At 38.4% G+C, this 23,958-nt stretch overlaps 1 protein-coding gene across 1 annotated transcript in view; it reads right to left on the bottom strand.

Annotated features, from left to right (window-relative positions):
* Window positions 1–23,958, bottom strand: part of LOC117315471 (WD repeat-containing protein 61-like) — a 44,439-nt gene that overhangs the window by 12,462 nt on the left and 8,019 nt on the right. The window contains exons 7-10 of the mRNA XM_033869675.1: window positions 20,382–20,475; window positions 13,106–13,199; window positions 11,233–11,325; window positions 10,593–10,671 (exon numbers count right to left, since the gene is read on the bottom strand). Of these exons, the coding sequence (XP_033725566.1) occupies window positions 10,593–10,671; window positions 11,233–11,325; window positions 13,106–13,199; window positions 20,382–20,475 (360 nt within the window). The remainder of the gene's footprint in view (window positions 1–10,592; window positions 10,672–11,232; window positions 11,326–13,105; window positions 13,200–20,381; window positions 20,476–23,958) is intronic.

The following is a 23,958-nucleotide window of genomic DNA, read 5'->3' as shown; positions in this document are numbered from 1 at the left end:
AACAAAACATAAGACAGTTACCTGGTCTGATGTAACATAAGACAGTTACCTGGTCTGATGTAACATAAGACAGTTACCTGGTCTGATGTAACATAAGACAGTTACCTGGTCTGATGTAACATAAGACAGTTACCTGGTATGATGTAACATAAGACAGTTACCTGGTCTGATGTAACGTAAGACAGTTACCTGGTCTGATGTAACATAAGACAGTTACCTGGTCTGATGTAACATAAGACAGTTACCTGGTCTGATGTAACATAAGACAGTTACCTGGTCTGATGTAACATAGAGAGTTACCTGGTCTGATGTAACATAAGACAGTTACCTGGTCTGATGTAACATAAGACAGTTACCTGGTCTGATGTAACATAAGACAGTTACCTGGTCTGATGTAACATAAGACAGTTACCTGTTCTGATGTAACATAAGACAGTTACCGGGTCTGGTGTAACATAAGACAGTTACCTGGTCTGATGTAACATAAGACAGTTACCTGGTCTGATGTAACATAAGACAGTTACCTGGTCTGATGTAACATAAGACAGTTACCTGGTCTGATGTAACATAAGACAGTTACCTGGTCTGATGTAACATAAGACAGTTACCTGGTCTGATGTAACATAAGACAGTTACCTGGTCTGATGTAACATAAGACAGTTACCTGGTCTGATGTAACATAAAACAGTTACCTGGTCTGATGTAACATAAGACAGTTACCTGGTCTGATGTACATAAGACAGTTACCTGGTCTGATGTACATTAAGACAGTTACCTGGTCTGATGTAACATAAGACAGGTTACCGGTCTGATGTAACATAAGACAGTTACCTGGTCTGATGTAACAGAAGGACAGTTACCCTGGTCTGATGTAACTAAGACAGTTACCTGGTCTGATGTAACATAAGACAGTTACCTGGTCTGATGTAACATAAGACAGTTTACCTGGTCTGAGTAACATAGAACAGTTACCTGGTCTGATGTACATAGACAGTTACCTGTCTGATGTAACATAAGACAGTTACCTGGTCTGATGTAACATAAGACAGTTACCTGGTCTGAAGAGTACATAAGACAGTTACCTGGTCTGATGTAACATAAGACAGTTACCTGGTCTGATGTAACATAAGACAGTTACCTGGTCTGATGTAACATAGACAGTTACCTGGTCTGATTAACATAAGACAGTTACCTGGTCTGATGTAACATAAGACAGTACCTGGTCTGATGTAACATAAGACAGTTACCTGGTCTGATGTAACATAAGACAGTTACCTGGTCTGATGTAACATAGGACAGTTACCTGGTCTGATGTAACATAAGACAGTTACCTGGTCTGATGTAACATAAGACAGTTACCTGGTCTGATGTAACATAAGACAGTTACCTGGTCTGATGTAACATAAGACAGTTACCTGTTCTGATGTAACATAAGACAGTTACCTGGTCTGAAGTAACATAAGACAGTTACCTGGTCTGATGTAACATAAGACAGTTACCTGTTCTGAAGTAACATAAGACAGTTACCTGGTCTGATGTAACATAAGACAGTTACCTGGTCTGATGTAACATAAGACAGTTACCTGGTCTGATGTAACATAAGACAGTTACCTGGTCTGATGTAACATAAGACAGTGACCTGGTCTGATTTAACATAAGACAGTTACCTGGTCTGATGTAACATAAGACAGTTACCTGGTCTGATGTAACATAAGACAGTTACCTGTTCTGAAGTAACATAAGACAGTTACCTGGTCTGATGTAACATAAGACAGTTACCTGGTCTGATGTAACATAAGACAGTTACCTGGTCTGATGTAACATAAGACAGTTACCTGGTCTGATGTAACATAAGACAGTGACCTGGTCTGATTTAACATAAGACAGTTACCTGGTCTGATGTAACATAAGACAGTTACCTGGTCTGATGTAACATAAGACAGTTACCTGGTCTGATGTAAAATAAGACAGTTACCTGGTCTGATGTAACATAAGACAGTTACCGGGTCTGATGTAACATAGAGAGTTACCTGGTCTGATGTAACATAAGACAGTTACCTGGTCTGATGTAACATAAGACAGTTACCTGGTCTGATTTAACAAAACATAAGACAGTTACCTGGTCTGATGTAACATAAGACAGTTACCTGGTCTGATGTAACATAAGACAGTTACCTGGTCTGATGTAACATAAGACAGTTACCTGGTCTGATGTAACATAAGACAGTTACCTGGTCTGATGTAACATAAGACAGTTACCTGGTATGATGTAACATAAGACAGTTACCTGGTCTGATGTAACGTAAGACAGTTACCTGGTCTGATGTAACATAAGACAGTTACCTGGTCTGATGTAACATAAGACAGTTACCTGGTCTGATGTAACATAAGACAGTTACCTGGTCTGATGTAACATAGAGAGTTACCTGGTCTGATGTAACATAAGACAGTTACCTGGTCTGATGTAACATAAGACAGTTACCTGGTCTGATGTAACATAAGACAGTTACCTGGTCTGATGTAACATAAGACAGTTACCTGTTCTGATGTAACATAAGACAGTTACCGGGTCTGGTGTAACATAAGACAGTTACCTGGTCTGATGTAACATAAGACAGTTACCTGGTCTGATGTAACATAAGACAGTTACCTGGTCTGATGTAACATAAGACAGTTACCTGGTCTGATGTAACATAAGACAGTTACCTGGTCTGATGTAACATAAGACAGTTACCTGGTCTGATGTAACATAAGACAGTTACCTGGTCTGATGTAACATAAGACAGTTACCTGGTCTGATGTAACATAAGACAGTTACCTGGTCTGATGTAACATAAGACAGTTACCTGGTCTGATGTTACATAAGACAGTTACCTGGTCTGATGTTACATAAGACAGTTACCTGGTCTGATGTAACATAAGACAGTTACCTGGTCTGATGTAACATAAGACAGTTACCTGGTATGATGTAACATAAGACAGTTACCTGGTCTGATGTAACATAAGACAGTTACCTGGTCTGATGTAACATAAGACAGTTACCTGGTCTGATATAAGACAGTTACCTGGTCTGATGTAACATAGAGAGTTACCTGGTCTGATGTAACATAAGACAGTTACCTGGTCTGATGTAACATAAGACAGTTACCTGGTCTGATGTAACATAGAGAGTTACCTGGTCTGATGTAACATAAGACAGTTACCTGGTCTGATGTAACATAAGACAGTTACCTGGTCTGATGTAACATAAGACAGTTACCTGGTCTGATGTAACATAAGACAGTTACCTGGTCTGATGTAACATAAGACAGTTACCTGGTCTGATTTAACAAAACATCAGACAGTTACCTGGTCTGATGTAACATAAGACAGTTACCTGGTCTGATGTAACATAAGACAGTTACCTGGTCTGATGTAACATAAGACAGTTACCTGGTCTGATGTAACATAGGACAGTTACCTGGTCTGATGTAACATAAGACAGTTACCTGGTCTGATGTAACATAAGACAGTTACCTGGTCTGATGTAACATAAGACAGTTACCTGGTCTGATGTAACATAAGACAGTTACCTGTTCTGATGTAACATAAGACAGTTACCTGTTCTGATGTAACATAAGACAGTTACCTGGTCTGATGTAACATAAGACAGTTACCTGGTCTGATGTAACATAAGACAGTTACCTGGTCTGATGTAACATAAGACAGTTACCTGGTCTGATTTAACAAAACATAAGACAGTTACCTGGTCTGATGTAACATAAGACAGTTACCTGGTCTGATGTAACATAAGACAGTTACCTGGTATGATGTAACATAAGACAGTTACCTGGTCTGATGTAACGTAAGACAGTTACCTGGTCTGATGTAACGTAAGACAGTTACCTGGTCTGATGTAACATAAGACAGTTACCTGGTCTGATGTAACATAAGACAGTTACCTGGTCTGATGTAACATAAGAGAGTTACCTGGTCTGATGTAACATAGAGAGTTACCTGGTCTGATGTAACATAAGACAGTTACCTGGTCTGATGTAACATAAGACAGTTACCTGGTCTGATGTAACATAAGACAGTTACCTGGTCTGATGTAACATAAGACAGTTACCTGGTCTGATGTTACATAAGACAGTTACCTGGTCTGATGTAACATAAGACAGTTACCTGGTCTGATGTAACATAAGACAGTTACCTGGTCTGATGTAACATAAGACAGTTACCTGGTCTGATGTAACATATAATACAGTTACCTGGTCTGATGTAACATAAGACAGTTACCTGGTCTGATGTAACATAAGACAGTTACCTGGTCTGATGTAATATAAGACAGTTACCTGTTCTGATGTAACATAAGACAGTTACCGGGTCTGGTGTAACATAAGACAGTTACCTGGTCTGATGTAACATAAGACAGTTACCTGGTCTGATGTAACATAAGACAGTTACCTGGTCTGATGTAACATAAGACAGTTACCTGGTCTGATGTAACATAAGACAGTTACCTGGTCTGATGTAACATAAGACAGTTACCTGGTCTGATTTAACAAAACATAAGACAGTTACCTGGTCTGATGTAACATAAGACAGTTACCTGGTCTGATGTAACATAAGACAGTTACCTGGTCTGATGTAACATAAGACAGTTACCTGGTCTGATGTAACATAAGACAGTGACCTGGTCTGATTTAACATAAGACAGTTACCTGGTCTGATGTAACATAAGAGAGTTACCTGGTCTGATGTAACATAAAACAGTTACCTGGTCTGATGTAACATAAGACAGTTACCTGGTCTGATGTAACATAAGACAGTTACCTGGTCTGATGTAACATAAAACAGTTACCTGGTCTGATGTAACATAAGACAGTTACCTGGTCTGATGTTACATAAGACAGTTACCTGGTCTGATGTAACATAAGACAGTTACCTGGTCTGATGTAACATAAAACAGTTACCTGGTATGATGTAACATAAGACAGTTACCTGGTCTGATGTAACATAAGACAGTTACCTGGTCTGATGTAACATAAGACAGTTACCTGGTCTGATGTAATATAAGACAGTTACCTGTTCTGATGTAACATATAATACAGTTACCTGGTCTGATGTAACATAGAGAGTTACCTGGTCTGATGTAACATAAGACAGTTACCTGGTCTGATGTAACATATAATACAGTTACCTGGTCTGATGTAACATAAGACAGTTACCTGGTCTGATGTAACATAAGACAGTTACCTGGTCTGATGTAACATAAGACAGTTACCTGGTCTGATGTAATATAAGACAGTTACCTGTTCTGATGTAACATAAGACAGTTACCGGGTCTGGTGTAACATAAGACAGTTACCTGGTCTGATGTAACATAAGACAGTTACCTGGTCTGATGTAACATAAGACAGTTACCTGGTCTGGTGTAACATAAGACAGTTACCTGGTCTGATGTAACATAAGACAGTTACCTGGTCTGATGTAACATAAGACAGTTACCTGGTCTGATGTAACATAAGACAGTTACCTGGTCTGATGTAACATAAGACAGTTACCTGGTCTGATGTAACATAAGACAGTTACCTGGTCTGATGTAACATAAGACAGTTACCTTGTCTGATGTAACATAAGACAGTTACCTGGTCTGATGTAACATAAGACAGTTACCTGGTCTGATGTAACATAAGACAGTTACCTGGTCTGATGTAACATAAGACAGTTACCTGGTCTGATGTAACATAAGACAGTTACCTGGTCTGATGTAACATAAGACAGTTACCTGGTCTGATGTAACATAAGACAGTTACCTGGTCTGATGTAACATAAGACAGTTACCTGGTCTGGATGTAACATAAGACAGTTACCTGGTCTGATGTAACATAAGACAGTTACCTGGTCTGATGTAACATAAGACAGTTACCTGGTCTGATTTAACATAAGACAGTTACCTGGTCTGGTGTAACATAAGACAGTTACCTGTTCTGATGTAACATAAGACAGTTACCTGGTCTGATGTAACATAAGACAGTTACCTGGTCTGATGTAACATAAGACAGTTACCTGGTCTGATGTAACATAAGACAGTTACCTGGTCTGATGTAACATAAGAGAGTTACCTGGTCTGATGTAACATAAGACAGTTACCTGGTCTGATGTAACATAAGACAGTTACCTGGTCTGATGTAACATAGAGAGTTACCTGGTCTGATGTAACATAAGACAGTTACCTGGTCTGATGTAACATAAGACAGTTACCTGGTCTGATGTAACATAAGACAGTTACCTGGTCTGATGTAACATAAGACAGTTACCTGGTCTGATTTAACAAAACATAAGACAGTTACCTGGTCTGATGTAACATAAGACAGTTACCTGGTCTGATGTAACATAAGACAGTTACCTGGTCTGATGTAACATAAGACAGTTACCTGGTCTGATGTAACATAAGACAGTTACCTGGTCTGATGTAACATAAGACAGTTACCTGGTATGATGTAACATAAGACAGTTACCTGGTCTGATGTAACGTAAGACAGTTACCTGGTCTGATGTAACGTAAGACAGTTACCGGGTCTGGTGTAACATAAGACAGTTACCTGGTCTGATGTAACATAAGACAGTTACCTGGTCTGATGTAACATAAGACAGTTACCTGTTCTGATGTAACATAAGACAGTTACCTGGTCTGAAGTAACATAAGACAGTTACCTGGTCTGATGTAACATAAGACAGTTACCTGTTCTGATGTAACATAAGACAGTTACCTGGTCTGATGTAACATAAGACAGTTACCTGTTCTGATGTAACATAAGACAGTTACCTGGTCTGAAGTAACATAAGACAGTTACCTGGTCTGATGTAACATAAGACAGTTACCTGGTCTGATTTAACAAAACATAAGACAGTTACCTGGTCTGATGTAACATAAGACAGTTACCTGGTCTGATGTAACATAGAGAGTTACCTGGTCTGATGTAACATAAGACAGTTACCTGGTCTGATGTAACATAAGACAGTTACCTGGTCTGATGTAACATAAGACAGTTACCTGGTCTGATGTAACATAAGACAGTTACCTGGTCTGATGTAACATAAGACAGTTACCTGGTCTGATGTAACATAAGACAGTTACCTGGTCTGATGTAATATAAGACAGTTACCTGTTCTGATGTAACATATAATACAGTTACCTGGTCTGATGTAACATAAGACAGTTACCTGGTCTGATGTAACATAAGACAGTTACCTGGTCTGATGTAACATATAATACAGTTACCTGGTCTGATGTAATATAAGACAGTTACCTGTTCTGATGTAACATAAGACAGTTACCTGTTCTGATGTAACATAAGACAGTTACCTGGTCTGAAGTAACATAAGACAGTTACCTGGTCTGATGTAACATAAGACAGTTACCTGGTCTGATTTAACAAAACATAAGACAGTTACCTGGTCTGATGTAACATAAGACAGTTACCTGGTCTGATGTAACATAGAGAGTTACCTGGTCTGATGTAACATAAGACAGTTACCTGGTCTGATGTAACATAAGACAGTTACCTGGTCTGATGTAACATAAGACAGTTACCTGGTCTGATGTAACATAAGACAGTTACCTGGTCTGATGTAACATAAGACAGTTACCTGGTCTGATGTAACATAAGACAGTTACCTGGTCTGATGTAACATAAGACAGTTACCTGTTCTGATGTAACATATAATACAGTTACCTGGTCTGATGTAACATAGAGAGTTACCTGGTCTGATGTAACATAAGACAGTTACCTGGTCTGATGTAACATATAATACAGTTACCTGGTCTGATGTAACATAAGACAGTTACCTGGTCTGATGTAACATAAGACAGTTACCTGGTCTGATGTAACATAAGACAGTTACCTGGTCTGATGTAATATAAGACAGTTACCTGTTCTGATGTAACATAAGACAGTTACCGGGTCTGGTGTAACATAAGACAGTTACCTGGTCTGATGTAACATAAGACAGTTACCTGGTCTGATGTAACATAAGACAGTTACCTGGTCTGATTTAACAAAACATAAGACAGTTACCTGGTCTGATGTAACATAAGACAGTTACCTGGTCTGATTTAACAAAACATAAGACAGTTACCTGGTCTGATTTAACAAAACATAAGACAGTTACCTGGTCTGATGTAACATAAGACAGTTACCTGGTCTGATGTAACATATAATACAGTTACCTGGTCTGATGTAACATAAGACAGTTACCTGGTCTGATGTAACATAAGACAGTTACCTGGTCTGATGTAACATAAGACAGTTACCTGGTCTGATGTAACATAAGACAGTTACCTGGTCTGATGTAACATAATACAGTTACCTGGTCTGATGTAACATAAGACAGTTACCTGGTCTGATGTAACATAAGAGAGTTACCTGGTCTGATGTAACATAAGACAGTTACCTGGTCTGATGTAACATAAGACAGTTACCTGGTCTGATGTAACATATAATACAGTTACCTGGTCTGATGTAACATCAGACAGTTACCTGGTCTGATGTAACATAAGAGAGTTACCTGGTCTGATGTAACATAAGACAGTTACCTGGTCTGATTTAACATAAGACAGTTACCTGGTATGATGTAACATAAGACAGTTACCTGGTCTGGTGTAACATAAGACAGTTACCTGGTCTGATGTAACATAAGACAGTTACCTGGTCTGATTGAACAAAACATAAGACAGTTACCTGGTCTGATGTAACATAAGACAGTTACCGGGTCTGATGTAACATAGAGAGTTACCTGGTCTGATGTAACATAAGACAGTTACCTGGTCTGATGTAACATAAGACAGTTACCTGGTCTGATTTAACAAAACATAAGACAGTTACCTGGTCTGATGTAACATAAGACAGTTACCTGGTCTGATGTAACATAAGACAGTTACCTGGTCTGATGTAACATAAGACAGTTACCTGGTCTGATTTAACATAAGACAGTTACCTGGTCTGATGTAACATAAGACAGTTACCTGGTCTGATGTAACATAAGACAGTTACCTGGTCTGATGTAACATAAGACAGTTACCTGGTCTGATGTAACATAAGACAGTTACCTGGTCTGATGTAACGTAAGACAGTTACCTGGTCTGATGTAACGTAAGACAGTTACCTGGTCTGATGTAACATAAGACAGTTACCTGGTCTGATGTAACATAAGACAGTTACCTGGTCTGATGTAACATAAGACAGTTACCTGTTCTGAAGTAACATAAGACAGTTACCTGGTCTGATGTAACATAAGACAGTTACCTGTTCTGATGTAACATAAGACAGTTACCTGGTCTGAAGTAACATAAGACAGTTACCTGGTCTGATGTAACATAAGACAGTTACCTGGTCTGATGTAACATAAGACAGTTACCTGGTCTGATGTAACATAAGACAGTTACCTGGTATGATGTAACATAAGACAGTTACCTGGTCTGATGTAACATAAGACAGTTACCTGTTCTGATGTAACATAAGACAGTTACCGGGTCTGGTGTAACATAAGACAGTTACCTGTTCTGATGTAACATAAGACAGTTACCTGGTCTGATGTAACATAAAACAGTTACCTGGTATGATGTAACATAAGACAGTTACCTGGTCTGATGTAACATAAGACAGTTACCTGGTATGTTGTAACATAAGACAGTTACCGGGTCTGATGTAACATAAGAGAGTTACCTGGTCTGATGTAACATAAGACAGTTACCTGGTCTGATGTAACATTACCTGGTATGATGTAACATAAGACAGTTACCTGGTCTGATGTAACATAAGACAGTTACCTGGTATGATGTAACATAAGACAGTTACCTGGTCTGATGTAACATAAGACAGTTACCTGGTATGATGTAACATAAGACAGTTACCTGGTCTGATGTAACATAAGACAGTTACCTGTTCTGATGTAACATAGGACAGTTACCTGGTCTGATGTAACATAAGACAGTTACCTGGTCTGATGTAACATAAGACAGTTACCTGGTATGATGTAACATAAGACAGTTACCTGGTCTGATGTAACATAAGACAGTTACCTGGTCTGATGTAACATAATACAGTTACCTGGTCTGATGTAACATAAGACAGTTACCTGGTCTGATGTTACATAAGACAGTTACCTGGTCTGATGTAACATAAGAGAGTTACCTGGTCTGATGTAACATAAGACAGTTACCTGGTCTGATGTAACATAAGATAGTTACCTGGTCTGATGTAACATAAGACAGTTACCTGGTCTGACATAAGACAGTTACCTGGTCTGGTGTAACATAAGACAGTTACCTGGTCTGATGTAACATAAGACAGTTACCTGGTCTGGTGTAACATAAGACAGTTACCTGGTCTGGTGTAACATAAGACAGTTACCTGGTCTGATGTAACATAAGACAGTTACCTGGTCTGATGTAACATAAGACAGTTACCTGGTCTGATGTAACATAAGACAGTTACCTGGTCTGATGTAACATAAGACAGTTACCTGGTCTGATTTAACAAACATAAGAGAGTTACCTGGTCTGATGTAACATAAGACAGTTACTTGGTCTGACATAAGACAGTTACCTGGTCTGAATGGTCGTAGAATGTGTGTACACACTGTCGGGACCCAGCGTTCCAGATCTTCACCGTCTTATCGGAGGAACTGTAATCGAAAATTTACAACATCTTTCAAAATTCCTTCTATTTAGTTTATCCCAATCATGTTTGAAGAACTTTATATTTTCAAAACAACCATATATTTACGAGTGTTTTTAATCAGAAATAAGATGTAGTTTAACTAGAGACAGGGCTCTCAAAAGTTCGAAATTTTTCAAGCAAAATTCTAACGATTCCTTTATGATAACAAATATTTCATGACCTTGAAACTGAAGCATTAAACCCACTATTTTCACCAGTACAACATAACAACATAACCTAAAACAGTGCTACCCTAAACGTCTCAATAGTTTCACGATTTTAATGACAATACTTTGGAACATGGCCACAGAATTGACTTTATTTACTGTATAGCATACCTGGAGACAATAGTCTGACCCAATCATTTTTATCTGTTTCCAATCTTTAACCTTTTTCTGTATAACGTATGACACATGTTTATGTACTCGTCAGACAGCACACTATTACTGTTAACAATGTTTGACCTTTTTCAGTGTAATGTATGACGTGTTTATGTACTCGTCGTACACTACTTTCTGTGACATACCTGGAGACGAAGTGAGTATTGTCTGGACAGAAATCCACACTTAACACCCAGGAACCATGGCCTGATAATGTTCCTGCTAAGTTGGCGTGTTGGCTGCAAATATCAAACCAATTGGTCAGTAAGAAATAAATACATTAGATTAATCATACCCCACTTTACTAGGTTACACAAAGATTAATCATACCCCACTTTACTAGGTTACACAAAGATCCATAATCCCCTACTTTACTAGGTTACACAAAGATTAATCATACCCCACTTTACTAGGTTACACAAAGATTCATAATCCCCTACTTTACATTGATAATTATGATTGCACTAATTTTAGATTATGAAAATTCAAAATGGCCATCTGTTTGCCACCTTTTTTTCTGACAGTTTAAAAATGAAACATGCACAACAAGGGACCAACGGGAAATCCAGTAAGACATTTCTGAGAAACAGAGATAAAAGTGTCGAGGCCACTCATAGGTGCTGTTCACGAGGGATTGAGATACAGGAGAAAGGCAAATATTAAACAAATATAAAATGGCACGTAATAAGAAGACATTTTTATTGTTTTTTTTAAGTGCCTTCCTGAATGTTTTACTGGTGATTATCCTACATCATTTTAAGGAATTGTATTTACTTTTAAAAGGCTGTTTGCATTAAAGTTGTGATGAACAGTGAAGAATTACGTTTTAAAACCTCACTTGAATTGGATATACTATGATTAAGTTTAACTCTTAGATTGATTAATCTGTGATGTTTGTCATGTTTCTTGATAATTAAACCACATCACGATTCCCTTTATACAAGATTACTGTTAATTTCTCTTCCAGTTTATTTTGGTTTCTTAGTTTTTTTTAAATCGTACTCAATTTAATTACTGCTTATTTTCTGTATCCTGATTAGAGATCTGACAACTCTCGTTAGAAGAAACTCGTCTCGGAAATTTAATTTGTCCCCAATGAATTGGCCTACCTTATCTGTTCCGGTGACTTGCACATTTTCATGTTATATACTTTGTACAAGCATTTCACTAACGACTGATTAAAAACATGCAACCTCTTTATTGATATCGGAATCTCTGTTGCAGAAACAAGCTAACGTTAGGTTTCGCCTCATAATCACTTCAACCAACTCAGCCAGCACGGCCATTTTTACCTGGACTATTTCTCAGAAATGACGAACCAATCAAAAGTATTTGACTTTCACTTTAAGTATCAAATGTAAAAACAATTGAAGATTTCACTTATTGATTTCAAATTGGAAAATCAGAGACTAAACACAGTGAGTATTTGACGGCCGAGAGCCATTTTTATCAACCCAAGAGCTTGAGGTAACTTTCCAATGTTGCATCAACTGGAGTGTATATGAGTTATAATTACCATTTGCAAAGAAAATAGTTCAGAATACTCTGGGGTAAAACAGGTTGATGTGTACGATTTAAGCATTTTTTCTATAATTTATTTAAATTCAATGAATGTCTTCAAACATATAAAAGTGTGAATCATATTACTTAATCACAAACAAATATTTCGCAGCAGGAGACAAGATTATCTAGTGTGATATTTTTGTTTTTTGGGAAATATTATTTCTGGCCCCATCCTGAACTCATCAGGGTTTATCATTGAAACAAGCGACATTTTGATTCCCCCAAGAGATCCAAATGAAATTGTTCTAGTGAAATTTGACAATGACCACTTAAGGTTGCTTTTTCACAGCACATAAAAAGGATTGTTTACAAACAGACGATGGACCAGAGATGAAGGACCATTTGAACAGCTCACCATGTGATGATGGTACCAGACAAAAATATGTCTCACATTGAAAGGTAGAAATTGCTGTATCGCAAGAGATAATGAGATAATAATAAAAGGACATCACTTACACATCATAAATTTTGATCTGGTTGTCGTCTGATCCTGTTACGAGGAGCTGAGAGTCGGGGGAAAAACACAGCGATCTGATTGGCATAGCATGACCTGTAAAACAGAGTGACACATGTCATTATAAGTCATAGCATGACCTGTAAAACACAGGGTGACACATGTCATTATAAGTCATAGCATGACCTGTAAAACAGGGTGACACATGTCATTATAAGTCATAGCATGACCTGTAAAACAGGGTGACACATGTCATTATAAGTCATAGCATGACCTGTAAAACAGGGTGACACATGTCATTATAAGTCATAGCATGACCTGTAAAACAGGGTGACACATGTCATTATAAGTCATAGCATGACCTGTAAAACATAGGGTGACACATGTCATTATAAGTCATAGCATGACCTGTAAAACAGGGTGACACAGGTCATTATAAGTCATAGCATGACCTGGAAAACATAGGGTGACACATGTCATTATAAGTCATAGCATGACCTGTAAAACACAGGGTGACACATGTCATTATAAGTCATAGCATGACCTGTAAAACAGGGTGACACAGGTCATTATAAGTCATAGCATGACCTGTAAAACATGGGGTGACACATGTCATTATAAGTCATAGCATGACCTGTAAAACAGGGTGACACATGTCATTATAAGTCATAGCATGACCTGTAAAACATAGGGTGACACATGTCATTATAAGTCATAGCATGACCTGTAAAACAGAGTGACACATGTCATTATAAGTCATAGCATGACCTGTAAAACAGGGTGACACAGGTCATTATAAGTCATAGCATGACCTGTAAAACAGGGTGACACAGGTCATTATAAGTCATAGCATGACCTGTAAAACAGGGTGACACAGGTCATTATAAGTCATAGCATGACCTGGAAAACAGGGTGACACAGGTCATTATAAGTCATAGCATGACCAGTAAAACAGGGTGACACATGTCATTATAAGTCATAGCATGACCTGTAAAACACAGGGTGACACATGTCATTATAAGTCATAGCATGACCTGTAAAACAGGGTGACACATGTCATTATAAGTCATAGCATGACCTGTAAAACAGGGTGACACATGTCATTATAAGTCATAGCATGACCTGTAAAACATGGGGTGACACATGTCATTATAAGTCATAGCATGACCTGTAAAACAGGGCGACACATGTCATTATAAGTCATAGCATGACCTGTAAAACAGGGTGACACATGTCATTATAAGTCATAGGATGACCTGTAAAACAGGGTGACACATGTCATTATAAGTCATAGCATGACCTGTAAAACACAGGGTGACACAGGTCATTATAAGTCATAGCATGACCTGTAAAACAGGGTGACACAGGTCATTATAAGTCATAGCATGACCTGGAAAACAGGGTGACACATGTCATTATAAGTCATAGCATGACCTGTAAAACAGGGTGACACAGGTCATTATAAGTCATAGCATGACCTGTAAAACAGGGTGACACATGTCATTATAAGTCATAGCATGACCTGTAAAACAGGGTGACACATGTCATTATAAGTCATAGCATGACCTGTAAAACAGGGTGACACATGTCATTATAAGTCATAGCATGACCTGGAAAACAGGGTGACACATGTCATTATAAGTCATAGCATGACCTGTAAAACAGGGTGACACAGGTCATTATAAGTCATAGCATGACCTGTAAAACAGGGTGACACATGTCATTATAAGTCATAGCATGACCTGTAAAACAGGGTGACACATGTCATTATAAGTCATAGCATGACCTGTAAAACAGGGTGACACATGTCATTATAAGTCATAGCATGACCTGTAAAACAGGGTGACACATGTCATTATAAGTCATAGCATGACCTGTAAAACATAGGGTAACACAGGTCATTATAAGTCATAGCATGACCTGTAAAACAGGGTGACACATGTCATTATAAGTCATAGCATGACCTGGAAAACAGGGTGACACATGTCATTATAAGTCATAGCATGACCTGTAAAACAGGGTGACACATGTCATTATAAGTCATAGCATGACCTGTAAAACATAGGGTGACACATGTCATTATAAGTCATAGCATGACCTGTAAAACAGGGTGACACATGTCATTATAAGTCATAGCATGACCTGTAAAACAGGGTGACACAGGTCATTATAAGTCATAGCATGACCTGTAAAACAGGGCGACACATGTCATTATAAGTCATAGCATGACCTGTAAAACATAGGGTGACACATGTCATTATAAGTCATAGCATGACCTGTAAAACAGGGTGACACATGTCATTATAAGTCATAGCATGACCTGGAAAACACAGGGTGACACAGGTCATTATAAGTCATAGCATGACCTGGAAAACAGGGTGACACATGTCATTATAAGTCATAGCATGACCTGTAAAACAGGGTGACACATGTCATTATAAGTCATAGCATGACCTGTAAAACAGGGTGACACATGTCATTATAAGTCATAGCATGACCTGGAAAACAGGGTGACACATGTCATTATAAGTCATAGCATGACCTGTAAAACAGGGTGACACATGTCATTATAAGTCATAGCATGACCTGGAAAACAGGGTGACACATGTCATTATAAGTCATAACATGACCGGTAAAACAGGGTGACACAGGTCATTATAAGTCATAGCATGACCTGGAAAACAGGGTGACACATGTCATTATAAGTCATAGCATGACCTGTAAAACAGGGTGACACATGTCATTATAAGTCATAGCATGACCTGGAAAACACAGGGTGACACAGGTCATTATAAGTCATAGCATGACCTGGAAAACAGGGTGACACATGTCATTATAAGTCATAGCATGACCTGTAAAACAGGGTGACACATGTCATTATAAGTCATAGCATGACCTGTAAAACAGGGTGACACAGGTCATTATAAGTCATAGCATGACCTGTAAAACATAGGGTGACACATGTCATTATAAGTCATAGCATGACCTGGAAAACAGGGTGACACATGTCATTATAAGTCATAGCATGACCTGTAAAACAGGGTGACACATGTCATTATAAGTCATAGCATGACCTGTAAAACAGGGTGACACATGTCATTATAAGTCATAGCATGACCTGTAAAACATAGGGTGACACAGGTCATTAAGTCATAGCATGACCTGTAAAACAGGGTGACACATGTCATTATAAGTCATAGCATGACCTGTAAAACAGGGTGACACATGTCATTATAAGTCATAGCATGACCTGTAAAACATAGGGTGACACAGGTCATTAAGTCATAGCATGACCTGTAAAACAGGGTGACACATGTCATTATAAGTCATAGCATGACCTGTAAAACAGGGTGACACATGTCATTATAAGTCATAGCATGACCTGGAAAACAGGGTGACACATGTCATTATAAGTCATAACATGACCGGTAAAACAGGGTGACACAGGTCATTATAAGTCATAGCATGACCTGGAAAACAGGGTGACACATGTCATTATAAGTCATAGCATGACCTGTAAAACAGGGTGACACATGTCATTATAAGTCATAGCATGACCTGGAAAACACAGGGTGACACAGGTCATTATAAGTCATAGCATGACCTGGAAAACAGGGTGACACATGTCATTATAAGTCATAGCATGACCTGTAAAACAGGGTGACACATGTCATTATAAGTCATAGCATGACCTGTAAAACAGGGTGACACAGGTCATTATAAGTCATAGCATGACCTGTAAAACATAGGGTGACACATGTCATTATAAGTCATAGCATGACCTGGAAAACAGGGTGACACATGTCATTATAAGTCATAGCATGACCTGTAAAACAGGGTGACACATGTCATTATAAGTCATAGCATGACCTGTAAAACAGGGTGACACATGTCATTATAAGTCATAGCATGACCTGTAAAACATAGGGTGACACAGGTCATTAAGTCATAGCATGACCTGTAAAACAGGGTGACACATGTCATTATAAGTCATAGCATGACCTGTAAAACAGGGTGACACATGTCATTATAAGTCATAGCATGACCTGGAAAACAGGGTGACACAGGTCATTATAAGTCATAGCATGACCTGGAAAACATAGGGTGACACAGGTCATTATAAGTCATAGCATGACCTGTAAAACAGGGTGACACATGTCATTATAAGTCATAGCATGACCTGTAAAACAGGGTGACACATGTCATTATAAGTCATAGCATGACCTGTAAAACAGGGTGACACATGTCATTATAAGTCATAGCATGACCTGTAAAACAGGGTGACACATGTCATTATAAGTCATAGCATGACCTGTAAAACAGGGTGACACATGTCATTATAAGTCATAGCATGACCTGTAAAACAGGGTGACACAGGTCATTAAGTCATAGCATGACCTGTAAAACATAGGGTGACACAGGTCATTATAAGTCATAGCATGACCTGGAAAACAGGGTGACACAGGTCATTATAAGTCATAGCATGACCTGTAAAACAGGGTGACACATGTCATTATAAGTCATAGCATGACCTGTAAAACATAGGGTGACACAGGTCATTATAAGTCATAGCATGACCTGTAAAACAGGGTGACACATGTCATTATAAGTCATAGCATGACCTGTAAAACAGGGTGACACAGGTCATTATAAGTCATAGCATGACCTGTAAAACAGGGTGACACAGGTCATTATAAGTCATAGCATGACCAGTAAAACAGGGTGACACAGGTCATTATAAGTCATAGCATGACCAGTAAAACAGGGTGACACATGTCATTATAAGTCATAGCATGACCTGTAAAACAGGGTGACACATGTCATTATAAGTCATAGCATGACCTGTAAAACAGGGTGACACATGTCATTATAAGTCATAGCATGACCTGTAAAACAGGGTGACACATGTCATTATAAGTCATAGCATGACCAGTAAAACAGGGTGACACAGGTCATTATAAGTCATAGCATGACCAGTAAAACAGGGTGACACATGTCATTATAAGTCATAGCATGACCAGTAAAACAGGGTGACACATGTCATTATAAGTCATAGCATGACCAGTAAAACAGGGTGACACATGTCATTATAAGTCATAGCATGACCTGTAAAACAGGGTGACACATGTCATTATAAGTCATAGCATGACCTGTAAAACAGGGTGACACATGTCATTATAAGTCATAGCATGACCTGTAAAACATAGGGTGACACAGGTCATTATAAGTCATAGCATGACCTGTAAAACAGGGTGACACAGGTCATTATAAGTCATAGCATGACCTGTAAAACATAGGGTGACACAGGTCATTATAAGTCATAGCATGACCTGTAAAACAGGGTGACACAGGTCATTAAGTCATAGCATGACCTGTAAAACAGGGTGACACATGTCATTATAAGTCATAGCATGACCTGTAAAACATAGGGTGACACATGTCATTATAAGTCATAGCATGACCTGTAAAACAGGGTGACAAATGTCATTATAAGTCATAGCATGACCTGTAAAACATAGGGTGACACAGGTCATTATAAGTCATAGCATGACCTGTAAAACAGGGTGACACATGTCATTATAAGTCACAGCATGACCTGTAAAACAGGGTGACACATGTCATTATAAGTCATAGCATGACCTGTAAAACAGGGTGACACATGTCATTATAAGTCATAGCATGACCTGGAAAACATGGGGTGACACAGGTCATTATAAGTCATAGCATGACCTGTAAAACAGGGTGACACATGTCATTACAAGTCATAGCATGACCTGTAAAACACAGGGTGACACAGGTCATTATAAGTCATAGCATGACCTGTAAAACACAGGGTGACACAGGTCATTATAAGTCATAGCATGACCTGTAAAACAGGGTGACACAGGTCATTATAAGTCATAGCATGACCTGTAAAACATAGGGTGACACAGGTCATTATAAGTCATAGCATGACCTGGAAAACAGGGTGACACATGTCATTATAAGTCATAGCATGACCTGTAAAACAGGGTGACACAGGTCATTATAAGTCATAGCATGACCTGTAAAACATAGGGTGACACAGGTCATTATAAGTCATAGCATGACCTGGAAAACAGGGTGACACATGTCATTATAAGTCATAGCATGACCTGTAAAACAGGGTGACACAGGTCATTATAAGTCATAGCATGACCTGTAAAACATAGGGTGACACATGTCATTATAAGTCATAGCATGACCTGTAAAACAGGGTGACACATGTCAGGGTGACACATGTCATTATAAGTCATAGCATGACCTGTAAAACATAGGGTGACACAGGTCATTATAAGTCATAGCATGACCTGGAAAACAGGGTGACACATGTCATTATAAGTCATAGCATGACCTGTAAAACAGGGTGACACAGGTCATTATAAGTCATAGCATGACCTGTAAAACAGGGTGACACATGTCATTATAAGTCATAGCATGACCTGTAAAACAGGGTGACACAGGTCATTATAAGTCATAGCATGACCTGTAAAACAGGGTGACACATGTCATTATAAGTCATAGCATGACCTGTAAAACAGGGTGACACATGTCATTATAAGTCATAGCATGACCTGTAAAACAGGGTGACACAGGTCATTATAAGTCATAGCATGACCTGTAAAACAGGGTGACACATGTCATTATAAGTCATAGCATGACCTGTAAAACAGGGTGACACAGGTCATTATAAGTCATAGCATGACCTGTAAAACAGGGTGACACATGTCATTATAAGTCATAGCATGACCTGTAAAACAGGGTGACACAGGTCATTATAAGTCATAGCATGACCTGTAAAACAGGGTGACACATGTCATTATAAGTCATAGCATGACCTGTAAAACAGGGTGACACAGGTCATTATAAGTCATAGCATGACCTGTAAAACAGGGTGACACAGGTCATTATAAGTCATAGCATGACCTGGAAAACAGGGTGACACAGGTCATTATAAGTCATAGCATGACCTGTAAAACAGGGTGACACAGGTCATTATAAGTCATAGCATGACCTGTAAAACAGGGTGACACATGTCATTATAAGTCATAGCATGACCTGTAAAACAGGGTGATACATGTCATTATAAGTCATAGCATGACCTGTAAAACACAGGGTGACACAGGTCATTAAGTGAAGAGTGCGAGGAGGTCACTGCTATCAAATGTAAAACATGGAATTTATTATCTTGTACAATATGTTGAGTTAAGGATACAATATAACAAATATTGACATTGATAATTAAGGACCATTATTTACCTTCTAATGTGTGTATCAGCTTGCCAGACTCAATATCAAACACGTTGATGATGCCATCAATGGCTCCACACGCAATATGTCGGCCATCTGGACTCTAAGAAGAGAGAAAAAAAAGGTTTTCATTCACTGTGAAATTGTTCCTATAAGATGCAACAAAACACATGTCTAATGGTTCACTCAATATCAAACAGATCAGATATATACAAGTCTAATGGTTCACTCTGTATCAAACAGATCAGGATATATACAAGTTAGAAAGAAACTTTTGAATATTACAAAAGAATGAGATTTGTTTGTATTTTTACAGCCAATCTACATCTCTAGTTATCTAAGGATGTAAGATGCATGAATGTAGTGTATGCATGTGTTTTGGGAGGCTGTCATTTAAGCATTGAATGGCTTTCAGTTGGCATTTTTTTAATTTTCAAATTCAAATTTCAGTTGGCAGTTCATAAGCTGGTGAACTCGCAACTGAATTGGTAGGGTTATATAGTGGCAGTGCCATACAATGGTAAATATATGTTCGTGTTTGTCTACTTGTGATAGCGGCAAACTGATGGACATTTTGGCCAATTAGTGATGATCACGTGAAGTTATTCCGTGGAATGTTTGGCTGTTTATAGAATTGTAAACATTTCACTACGTAAAGATGGTTGGTTTTAGGCTTATATGAAATGTTCATGCATATGAACTCAGGATGAACATATGAGTCTAAGACATGTGGATAGTTTCTCTTTGGACGCATGTAAATTTCCACGACAACATACTTGCCAACTTTCCCGATTTAGTCGGGAATTTCCCGATTTCAGACTCCCTGCCCCGTCTCCCGATCGTATAGATAAAACATAGGGTATTCTCCCGATTTTGGAGAATATGTCTTGACAACCCCGTATGGAGCCCCTATTCATCTTGTTAGTTTCACTTAGCCCTATGACAGGTAACGCTTGCTGGCTGGTGAAAGACGTATGTGTGGGGCATTGGTCAGTTAACTGACCTGCTCACAGACCGTAACGAAATACTGACACTTCACTGACTGCAAGGGTGACAATACCCCGAGAAATAAACAATTAATTAAAACCAATTAAGCTGAGGACGCGTGGTGATTGTTTCGTAGCAGGTCGATCATGGTTGATTAAAAACTTGCAAATGGCTTCGTATACTGCCTTTGATGTCAAGCGCATAAACGACCTCTACTTGACAGTAAACAGACACCGTAATATCTCGGACAGAAAAAGTGAAAATAACACTGACAATGTTATCAACGGAGTATCGAATGTGACAGATTACTTATTGAAATGTTAACTACATTTAAACATTGGCTGATCTTTAAATAATTAGCACAAGGAAATAAATTCACAATAACGACCATTTGCCTAGTTGCCGGTAGGTAACATGTCGTTTCAATCACCGTATCATCAGCATACTTACTAACTTAGTATCAATTAGCAGAGGCTTATTTTGGCAGAAACTTTCCCAATTCACGTTTTGAAAGACAAAAACATGTCCACAAATACTCACTTTCTTAAACTAAATACTGTCTTGTTAAAAACTAAGAATTTAAGTATCAGTCTCCACCTACAAAGCACAGAGTTGTAGGCCTATATAGTGAGTACAACTGCTAGTACAGCCCTTTTTATTTTTTTGTATCATTGTTTTTGTTTTAAACCAAAGGAAACATTTGAAATTTCATTCAGATATTAAATTGTTATATTATTGCTAGAAAGTGAGATCATTGTGATAATTTGCATTCATTGACTGACATCTATCTTACAACATAGTTTTCATAACATATCAAAGTAAATACTTTTATTTAGAGTGAACAGTGAGTTAAATAATTTCCAGAAATAATTAAAAATGATGTAATTTTGCATCTATTTTTTTGTAACTTGTTGCTTATATAATTATCTTTCCAAACCTGAATAAAAAACAAGAGATCCCAGAGGGATCTTGGCGCCCACCATTGAATGATCTTCATAGGTTCAATGTCAGATTGATCTTTTCTCTACTTTTCCCTTCATTTTATTAATCTGTGCAAATCGAGACATCCCTCCAGTACTTTTCAAACAAGGGAATCCTAGCTATATAAGAAAGTTGAGATTTAACGATAATGGCTGTTTGTTTGCCAGGTTGTTTTCAGGACAGACTGGTCCAAAAATGCAATACAAGGAACCAAGGGGAACCTACTTATGAAATTTGAGAAAGATCCATTCAGTACTTTGAGAAATAGAGATAACAAACTTCAATTGTCAAAATCCAAGATGGCTGTCTGTCGGCCATGTTGTTTTCCGATTGGTCTCAAATCGCAATATGCATAACTAGGCACCAAGGGAAATCTTCATATGAAATTTAAGAAAGATCCCTTCAGCACTTTCTCAGAAATAGCGATAACAAACTTCAATTGTCAAAATCCAAGATGGCTGCCTGTCGGCCATGTAGTTTTCCGATTGGTCTCAAATCGCAATATGCATAATTAGGCACCAAGGGAAACCTTCATATGAAATTTGAAAAAGATCCCTTCAGCACTTTCTCAGAAATAGCGATAACAAACTTCAATTGTCAAAATCCAAGATGGCTGCCTGTCGGCCATGTTGTTTTCCGATAAGTCTCAAAACGCAATATGCATAACTAGGCACCAAGGGGAACCTACATATGAAATTTGAGAAAGATCCCTTCAGTACTTTCTGAGAAATAGCGATAACAAACTTCAATTGTCAAAATCCAAGATGGCTGCCTGTCGGCCATATTGTTTTCCGATTGGTCTCAAAACGCAATATGCATAACTAGGCACCAAGGGGAACCTACATATGAAATTTGAGAAAGATCCCTTCAGTACTTTCTGAGAAATAGCGATAACAAACTTCAATTGTCAAAATCCAAGATGGCTGCCTGTCGGCCATATTGTTTTCCGATTGGTCTCAAAACGCAATATGCATAACTAGGCACCAAGGGGAACCTACATATGAAATTTGAGAAAGATCCCTTCAGTACTTTGAGAAATAGCGATAACAAACTTCAATTGTCAAAATCCAAGATGGCTGCCTGTCGGCCATATTGTTTTCCGATTGGTCTCAAAACGCAATATGCATAACTAGGCACCAAGGGGAACCTACATATGAAATTTGAGAAAGATCCCTTCAGTACTTTCTCAGAAATAGCGATAACAAGAATTGTTTACGGACGGAGGGACGGACGGACGGAGGGACGGACGGACCACGGACGCAGGGCGATTTGAATAGCCCACCATCTGATGATGGTGGGTTAAAAAATCATTGGCCAAGCTTGAAATAAGTTTTTTCCCCCTTTTCTTTATTTAAGTGAGGGAAGTAAGTGTTCATGCAAGGAATTTATTTTCCAATAGCAAATTATCTCCCCTTAGTTTTTGTTTGCTAAATGTGTTGCGCGTGAAATGTGTTTTCCAGTCAAAAATGTCGCACACACACTTTTTCCCCCATGAGAATTTTAAAAAGTTGGCAAGTATGCGACAATCAAACTTAATTTTTTACTTTCGTTTTCAAGGCAGGATTGAGACAGAACTACGTAATCCTACGCCAACAAAATTGCATATACTGGTGAGGAA

The sequence above is a fragment of the Pecten maximus genome, chromosome 17, assembly GCF_902652985.1.
Source record: "Pecten maximus chromosome 17, xPecMax1.1, whole genome shotgun sequence".
NCBI lineage: Eukaryota > Metazoa > Mollusca > Bivalvia > Pectinida > Pectinidae > Pecten > Pecten maximus.
This window is presented reverse-complemented; position numbering and strand designations above follow the sequence as displayed.